The sequence below is a fragment of the Mus caroli genome, chromosome 15, assembly GCF_900094665.2.
Source record: "Mus caroli chromosome 15, CAROLI_EIJ_v1.1, whole genome shotgun sequence".
In the NCBI taxonomy this organism is placed as follows: Eukaryota; Metazoa; Chordata; class Mammalia; order Rodentia; family Muridae; genus Mus; species Mus caroli.
Window position 1 is genome coordinate 6780333 of NC_034584.1, and position 9971 is coordinate 6790303.

Here is a 9971-nt window from a genome sequence, read left to right on the forward strand (position 1 = left end):
TGGCCTAGTCGGCCATCACTGGAAAGAGAGGCCCATTGGACTTGCAAACTTTATATGCCCCAGTACAGGGGAATGCCAGGGCCAAAAAGTGGGAGTGGGTGCATAGGGGAGTGGGGGGGAGTGTATTGGGGACTTTTTGGATAGCATTGGAAATGTAAATGAGGAAAATACCTAATTAAAAAAAATTAATTAAAAAAAAATAGAATCTTCTCATCATGACCTTGCTGGTGAGGGGTGCACATCTAAGTGTTAATTATCCTCTCACTCAGCATATATAATAGGGCAGGGAAACAGGGTGTTGCGATCTGGAGAGGGACTGGGTAGAACAGAACGAGCAACAGCCTGGTCTTCCCATGTAAAACAAGTGGAAGAAGAATAAGGAAGCTACCCTCCAGACAGACAACTAGCAACTCCAGAGGAAGAAGGATGTAGAGAGGGAGGGAGGAAGGGAGAGAGAGGGAAACAAAACATTTGCTCTTCAAACCAACCTTTGTTCCTTGCTCCTCCAGATCCCAATGTAACTTTAGCAGGTTTCCTTGACAGATGGCATGTCATTCTGTCACTACCTCAGTACCAAGATAGATGAATAAAAGTAATAAAAAAAAAATCTCCCTTTGTTACCTATTTGTCTGCCCTAAACATCAGATAGGATAGGAAATGGGATGTGTGTATTTAAAGTTACCTAAAAGATGCTCTACAGAAATAAGACAACTTGTATTTGAATGTCACATCACCCCAACTTGTGTGTTTTGTGTTGTTCTTTTACTGTCTACAGGGAAGACTCCTGATACATACACCTTCTTAGTTAAAGACTGATTGTGGTTGTTAGAAAACCCTTTACAAAAATCCCTTACCCAAAAAAGGGGGGAGGTGTGATTTCCTGAGGACTCCCAAACTCCCACAAAAGATTTATTTTTCTTACTACTTCACTCTGTAGGGTTTTTTTTTTTCCATTTTAATGTTTTGGTTGTGAGGAAAAAAAAACAAAGACAAAGAAAGCAATTTGTCTGCTGTGGAATTCTGAAAATTGGATAGCTGAAAGTTAAATCCAATTGTCCACTTGGTTTTTATTATAGGAGTGGCATTGTTCTTCAAATTCAATTCTCTTCTAGTGTTTTGAGTTGACTCTGTGAGATGAGGTGGGTGAGAATCAGAGCTACCATCTGTATTTAATCTAAGAAGATTATTTCAGATCAGTAAAAGCAACAGATACATAAGAATAAATATATATTCATAAAAATGCCAGTTCACAGAAGACTTGGAACGTGGAGCCTTTAACATGACACCCTCCTCCACCCAATCCTTATACAACATGTTTATGTATGTGTACAGATATACTAGAACCAAAGAAAAACTTTATCAATGCCCCAGTCTTACAGAACCCTCAAAATGCAGGCTGTTTTACACAAGGAACATAGGCAACTAATTCTGGAGACATTTTGATTTTCATTTTTCTGGCAAATAAAAATTTACTTTTACCCATTGTCTTTCATTATGATTTGTGAAGTTTGTTTACTGAGAGGAGTAATATGACAAGAAAGATTTTCCAAGTATTGAATAGCTGTATTTCACTTGTGTAATAGTTCTCTTTTTCTGTTGTAGTTGTTGTTCTCTACCTTCTTCATTTTCTACTTTCCTTTTGTCTCTTTTTCCTTTTCTCTTTAATGTATTTATAAATTTTGTTTAGACTCTTTGCCTCACCATTTATATGCATATCCTTTTGTTGAATGAATGAGTGAGTGAGTGAGTGAGTGAGCGAATGAATAAGTGAGTGAGTGAGTGAGTGAGCGAATGAATGAATGAATGAATGAGTGAGTCTGCCTTGACTAATCTCCCCTTTCCTTTGTCGAGTCTTCTCCATCGGTTCTCTCTCCTTGCCAGCACACTCTCATTAATTCTTAGAGCTTTATAGTCAACAAGCGTACAGCCTACTCATTGAGCGATTCCAATTTTACAGATAGGAACACAAGAACGGTGGAATAAAGGGATTTTGAATTCTCAGAAACACTCCTTTTTCTCCATTTCAGGAGAGTGAGTAGCACAGAGGCCCACCATGAAAACCTTCCAGAAGGTTAAATTCTCAGAAAACTTGAGCTGGCTTTCCCCTGCTGGTCTTTTGCATGGATAACCAAAGGCCACTTACTTTGACTGTAAGAGAAAATTCATGACATTACTGATTATTTGGATAAAATGGATGGGATTTTGAAAGAAAATAGGTCCACAGTTACTACACCCCTGCTTCATTTAGAAACACACTGTTCATCGAGTTCCTCAAGACAGCGACTTCACAGCCACACAACACGGCATTTCCTCCACACAATCACAGTTTCCTGATGCTCCAGAGGCATCTGTCTTGCTCAGTTCTTTCCACCTCAAAACTGACCTCAGATCTTCTAAATTAGGATCTTTCTCTCCCAAGACTACTTATAAAGACTCTAGATATGTGCTCTGAGCGCTTCTAACTGCATTGTACCTGCCCACTTATGTTAGAGGTCAGAGTCTGTGCTGTCAAAAAAAGGAGAGCACTACACAACAGCATGACTGTTACATTGCTGGGCGTTGGTGGCGCACACCTTTAATCCCAGCACTCGGGAGGCAGAGGCAGGCGGATTTCTGAGTTCGAGGCCAGCCTGGTCTACAGAGTGATTTCCAGGATAGCCAGGGCTACGCAGAGAAACCCTGTCTCGAAAAACCAAAAGAAAAAAAAAAAAAAGAAAGAGAGAGAGAGGAAACGGAGAGCAGAAAAAGAACCCCTAGGCTTCGAGTCCACATCTCAAGGTTTCCTTCTTAGTCTTTCTAACGAGCATGGTGAACTTGAGCAAATTAATATGACATCTTCAGCTTAAACATAGATAAGAATTTCAACACTTCTCCCCAACCTAAATGATTGATCCAGCTCCAGGCACTTAGCGACTCTTCTTTCTCAACTTCTCTCCCTTTCCAACAGTCTTAAGTAGGTGGCCCTTTCCTAAACAGAGGGTGGTGTCTTCTAGATCTGTCTGCAGGTATTAATACAACTTGTCACCTAACACCCATTTCTGTGTGCTCCCTACTAGACTAGCCAACATCAATGAATTTCATGTATGGAGAGCCAACAGGTATCAGGCACTAAGTAATTCATAGCTTAGAAACCACACTGATTAACCAAGTGAATGGGCATCCCCTTGGTACTGCATTGCAACCTGACTATAGTCAACAAAAAGTTGACTATAGGACCGGCTTGAACTGCATTCTCTAAGCTTGTGAGAGGGGTCTGTGGGGAAAACACTGCTTATCTTTTTGCACTAGATTCAGTCAGTTTTTCTTTCTCCAAAAGATCCACTATTAAGATAACTCAGTATTAAAATCAAAACTAGCATGATTTTATTAAAGTAAGAAGCAAGACTGCCTAATTGTTTCAGGTAATCACGTGGGTGACCCAAGTGCATGTCCATCACACTTCGCTGAAGGTCCTAATTCATACCATTTCAGTAGGTGCTTCCCGGATAGCTATACCCAAGCTCACTCTTCATACAAGGCACAGCATGCCACCGTGTGACTTCTCACCTGAGAAATACCAGGTAAGATTTGATTCTGGTTTCAGACAAGAACAAAGAGGCCATCCTTGGGAGATCTCAGACTTTCAAAATGGTTCCTCAGGAAGAACCTACAAATAACCCTGCTATGGCAGTCAACGGTCTTATGATATCCTTCCCTTCACATGTTAGGGAAGTATCCGAAGCCTCTTACACCTTTAACTACTGATACGTGGACTGATGAGCAGGTAGGAGACTGACAGAAGCCACAAGGAAGGACTACTATAAGATGATTCATACACACAAACACATACACACACTCATAGATACACAGACACACAGACAGACATACACACACACAGACATACACACATGCAGACACATACTCATACACGCACAGACACATATGCATAGTCATACACACATATACACACACAACAGGGACACACTTAGGTCAGTGTGAAATCCCTTATTTTCTTTTTGTAGTGCTGTTATCTTAATTTACATGTGGCAATAGATCACATCACATCATCTTTCCCCACTAGAAAGGATATTTTCCTCTTATCAGGTTGATAATGATTTCTCTCTTACTCTTTCTCTGTCTCCTCCCTCCCTCCCTCCCCCCCTGCCTGCCTGCCTGCCTTCCCCCATGCCTCCCTCCCTCTCTCCTCTCTGAGAGTCTCTCTGTCTCTGTCTCTGTCTCTCTCTCTCACACAGAGAGAGAGAGAGAGAAAAGTTTTATTCTATATCATATTCATTGGACCTAAATTTTGAAGACAGTATATCCAAAGCTATCTACAAAAAGCAAACAACATGGGTGTGGTGACTAGTGTTAATTGTCAGCCTGACATAATCAAAATTCAACTGAGAAATGACCCCCTTGGGCCTGTGGGGAGCTATCTTGAAAACATGAATTGATGTTAAAAAAAAAACAAACAAAAAAAAACAACTTAATTTTGAGTGAGGGAATTCACTGAGCTTAGGGCTCTGGGCTGGATAAATAGGAGGCACTGTCTGGGCACATGCTTTTGTTCTTCTGTTTCTTGGTTGTGGGTACAATGTGGCCAGTTCTGTCAGTTTGACTCTGACTTTCCAGCATGATAGACTATAACCTGAACTGCGAGCCAGAAATACACTCTGTATTAAGCTGCTTTGGTTTGAGGCTTTTGGTTTTGTTTTTCTGGGTTCTGTGTTTGAGATGGTTTTCTCTACGTAGCCCTGGCTATCCTGGAACTTCCTATGTGGATCGGACTAGCCTTGAACCCAGAGACATCCAACTGCCTCTGCCTTCTGAGTAATGGGATTACAGATGCCAAAACACACACACACACACACACACACACGCACGCACGCACACACGCACACACACACATACACATACATACAAATATATTCAGAGAGAGAAAGAAAAGTTCTGTGTGAAACTCAGTGATAAAGCACAAGTCTAGCATTCACGTGACCCTGGATTCAATGGCCAACATTGCCATGATTTTGTTTGTTTGTTTGTTGTTGGTTTTTGTATAAACTGGGTCTCTCTCTCTCTCTGTTTCCCTGTAGCCCTGGCTGTCCTGGAATTTACCTACCTCTGCCCCCCAAGTACAGGAATTAAAGGTGAAGGCCACTATGGCCAGCTATTGATTTAGTTTAGGTTGTTCGTTTGTTTGTTTTTGTTTTAATTTTCAAAAACCCATAGCAACACAAGTGACATTAATTTGAGCACTTATTTCCAAGCTGTTTTATTTTCATGGTAAAGTCAACTTGAAATGAAGGCTTCTGGTTGAGAGGTGGAAATTCCAAATCCCGTCTTCACGTGTACCCTAGGAAGGAATCATAATTGAAAAGGAACACTGTGAGTTTAGTCTCTGGCTAAACACAAAGGACTTCACTTTAACCAGAAAACATTGGGTAATGTACCCATTTGAGAGCCCGTACAGGTCGCTAAGACAATTAGACCCTGGTTAAACTGACCTGCCCTCAATCTCGTAGAACCCAGGACTAAGAAAATAAATTTTACTTTCTCTATCCTAGTCCCTGGCCTACAGCCGTATGCTGGCGATTCACAAGCAGCATCTTTCTCCTGTGGATACAGCCTATTTCCGGAAGCCTTTGCTACTCCACCAGGGACACATGGAGTGGCTCTTTGATTCCGAAGGAAACAGATACCTGGACTTCTTCTCTGGGATTGTTACTGTTAGTGTTGGTCACTGCCACCCGTGAGTATCCTTTAAAAAAAAAAAAAAAAAGATAATTTTTAAAATCCAGAAAAACAAGGAAAACAATCATTTGTGTAACTCAGAACCCTTGATTTCTCTATCCTGGTCTTAAATTATATCTGTTACAGGCTGTGCAGACATGTACCTGCATGCTTTCCTCTGTAAACAAACAAACAAACAGACTTGATTCTGTACTTATGGAAGCCTTGATGGTTCCTAGTGCACATGCAGCATGTGAGTCCATGTCTCTGTATGTTTCTTGATGAAGGAAGCTCTCCAATGACAGGGATACACCAAGAGAAAGGGCAAGTGGAGGTTCTGTAAGACAAACACAAAGACAAGAGAATGGGCCTGAAGGTAGCCCATGAGAACTGCTACATCCGTGATGGTTCATCTTTGCAGGCTCTGAGAGATTGAGAAGGAATGAAATTAAAACAGAGAAATGCAACCTTGGCTGCAAACTTACTTATAAATGTATGAAATAAAGTTGAGATTGTCTGGAACTATGACCAGCTCCCACACACACAGAGTCTCAGGGCACTCTTCCCTGATCCTCTGAGTTTCTATGTGGTCATTCCATTCTTTTAAAATTTTATATATGGGGCCTAAAGAGATGGCTCAATGGATAAGAGCACTGACTGCTCTTCCAGAGGTCCTGGGTTCAATTCTCAGCATCCACATGATGGCTCACAACCATCTGTAATGAGATCCAATGCCCTCTTCTGGTGTGTATGAAGACAGCTACAGCGTACTCACATACATAAAATAAATAATTTTTTAAATTTTTTTCTATATAATGTGCAATTTTATTAAAGTTATAATGATGCTTTTTAAAGTGTTTTTAACTAAAAGAGGACTACATCACTTCCCCCTACCTTATCACCACCAGCCCCTCCCTTAAACCCTTCTCACACTTCACCTACTCTCAAGTTGATCCTTTTGCTAGATTATATTTGTTCCATAGATATGTATGTCCACATATATATATGTATGTATATATATATATGTATATGTATATATGCATATGTGTATACACATATTAATATATACATATATTTTATATACACATATGTGTGTACACACATATTAATATATACATATATACTAATTATATGTAACATATATTCATATATATATATGAATACAACCTGCTGGGTCTTTTGTTGTTGTTGTGCATACAGTTTCAGAGCTCACCACTCCACACTGGATAACCAATAAGGAGGCTCATTCCTGGAATGGGATAATTCTCCTTCTCCCAGGAGACAATGATTCCTATAGTTCTTTTTCTAGGAGAGGGAATTTTCCCCCCTTCCATGTTAACATGCTCATTGATACTACCATTGTTCTGGTCTTGTATTTGCAGCTATTTCTAGGAGAGGTTGTTTTACAGCTGACTGCTGGCTTTCTGGCTCTTACACTCTTTCTGTCCCCATCCCCCACACACACAACCCACACCCTTCTGCATTGTTTACTGAGCTGTAAATGGTCTCTTCTCTCTTGCCCTAACAAATCTGGCAAGTGAAACTAAAGTTAGGTGGATGCTGAAAAAACAGCATAGACAAAGTAAATTGTATTGGTTGAGGTTTTCCCATTAAAGCAAGGGCCAAGGGAATTCTCCTGAAACTGTTAACAGGAAAAGAGAAATGGCTTGGGCCTCCACACTCAGCCTTCTCCTCTATTCCTATTCTCTCTCCTGTTTTCAGGAGGTACAAGTCCCAGGGACCATACAAGCTATTCACAAGTGCTTGAAGGCAAAGTACACATAGTTACTGAAAACAGAACAATATAGGCTGAGTCCTCACAACACAATGTCTCAGGCAGTGTATGGTTCTCACTCACTTTCATGACTTTATACAGCTGCTAATCTCCACGTGACTCTGGGGATCCCAGTCTTTATCTTTATCTCTGTCTCTCCTCTCTTTGGTTTTTCTCTCTTACCATCTCACCACATTCCTACCACTACTATCCCCCTCCTGCCCTGTTTATTTAGGCACATTTTCAACTGCTTTGTTTAATGTGTTATCTTCAGCCCTGGCCCCTCACCAAAAGATAATACGTTGAATACAGTCAGAGAGGCATCAGGATGCCCCACATTACTCAATACTGTACAGAATATCTCCCACCCCAACATATTCTAAGACTAAACCCATGATCTCCACAAAACTCACTTTTTTCACTCAGCCACTTATTCAAGAGACACATGTGAAACATCTGCCGGAGAGTCAGCAGTACCCCAGAGTTATTTCTGGAATTTGTCCAGTGTTCTAGACAAGAGTGTCAAAGTTGTCTTTGAGTTTTCCTCCTTTTCATTCCCTACAGCCAACCTGATGCAATCTGAGATCTGAGACCTGCGCTGACAACTCCCTCATCCTCAGAGTTCCTCTTCCCACTGATCTCATTGACACAAATGTTTTCAGAACACTGCTGCTCTCCAAAGGAAGGCCACCTTGCCCACCTAGCTGGCCACCACATTACCAGTCATAACCCATGTCCCCTCCATCCCACATGTCATGTGACTGTCAGATTTACTTCTGTCATCCGGGATGTTGTCAAGAGTCTTACCTCTTTAAAAATTTACTAACACTTTATAATTGTCTTAAGTGGGGTTTGTGGGATAATAATAATAAGAGATGTTCCTTTGGAAAGAGTTCCAGGAAAAGATAAAAAGAGGATTAATAATAAAAGAACTAATAATAAAAATATAATCATAAAAGCATAATAAAATTAAAAATAATAAAAATAAGTAATAAAAATAATAAATAACAAATAATATACTGTATAAAATATATTATATATAATTATATAGTAATAATTAAATATAATTATGTATTATATTATAATTATATACTATAATTAAATATAATCATATATTATATATAATTATATAATTAATAAGAATATAAAGTATCTCATATATTATATATAATATATCATATAATAAAATGTATAAATAAAATATAATAAAAATAAATAATAATAATGAAAAATAATATAAGTAATAATAAAGATTTTTAAAGAGAACAATAAAAAAGAACTATGGACTCTTCCTCTCTCCTTCTTAGCATTATACCAAGCAAAAGTACTAGCAAGTTCCATAGCCAAAGAATTTGTCTAGCCTGGCATTTCTCAAAATTATTCGATAGTTGAACTAATTTTTAGATGTATCAAATATTAATAGCAAAGATAATGGTGTGGATCAAACACCGGCCACTGTTGCCCTTTCCCCGCCTTCCCAAGACCCTCCTACTTGGGCCCCACATGTTTAACTGCCTTTAGTTACTACTTATTCTCATTATGGGCTTTCTAATCAGTAAGGTCAAACTGATTCTCTAAAGAATGAGACTTCAACATTATAAAATATTTGTTACCAATGATCACTGCTCCAACAAGAGTAGAGGAGTCCACACGTAAAACCTGCCTCCTGAAACTCGTGAAGAAGTAGCCTGGGGTCCAGGTTCGGTGACCCAGGGCAGAGGACATCCCTGCTGGTAGTGTGTGCTTGACTGGTTCTGTGTCTCTCCAGGAAGGTAAACGCAGCGGCAAAAAACCAGATGGACCGCCTGTGGCATACAAGTTCTGTCTTCTTCCACTCTCCGATGCATGAATATGCAGAGAAGCTCTCAGCACTCCTTCCTGAGCCTCTTAAGGTAGGAATGGTGCTCCCAGCTCACAAGGAATGGTGCCCCCAGCTCACAAGGATGGTGACCTGTGAGCCCAAGGATTTGGTCTGGGTATTGAATGTCTTCCATGGTGAGAGAAGAGCCACACACACCTAAGAGCACTCAAGCTGAAGAACTAGGGGTGTAGAAGTTCTGATGAAATAACCCAACATTTGCCTGTCCCCTCTGAGTGACCCCTCTCTCCTTGGTCACTTCTTTACATCATTCCAGAAATCTCTTTTTGGGAATCCAAGTCCTCCAGATGGCCCTCAGTGTTGTGAAGAGATTTCCTTCTTTTGTCTCACATTATTTCTACAAAGTCATTTTTCATTTCTTCTTTTATAAAAAAAAAAAAAACTGAAGCCATTCCTTATAAATAACGTTTGGCTAAAATGCACTTAGGTGTTTTAACTGAATGAGATACTTTCTGCAGCTGAAATGAATTAAAGTTGACACTGAATTGACATCTAAAGATGTCTGCCAAGACTTAAATGCAGGCATTAAATGAGTATATAACTCTCTCTCTCTCTCTCTCTCTCTCTCTCTCTCTCTCTCTCTCTGTGTGTGTGTGTGTGTGTGTGTGT

General features: G+C 39.9%; 1 protein-coding gene across 2 annotated transcripts in view; it reads left to right on the forward strand.

Moving 5' to 3' along the window:
• Nucleotides 1-9971, forward strand: part of Agxt2 (alanine--glyoxylate aminotransferase 2) — a 47340-nt gene that overhangs the window by 9446 nt on the left and 27923 nt on the right. The window contains exons 2-4 of one of the 2 annotated variants that reach the window (XM_021183604.2): nt 3475-3560; nt 5544-5728; nt 9252-9375. In XM_021183604.2, the coding sequence (XP_021039263.1) occupies nt 3475-3560; nt 5544-5728; nt 9252-9375 (395 nt within the window). Of the gene's footprint in view, nt 1-3471; nt 3561-5543; nt 5729-9251; nt 9376-9971 lie in introns of both variants that reach the window. The other variant, XM_021183603.2, reaches the window with a different exon arrangement.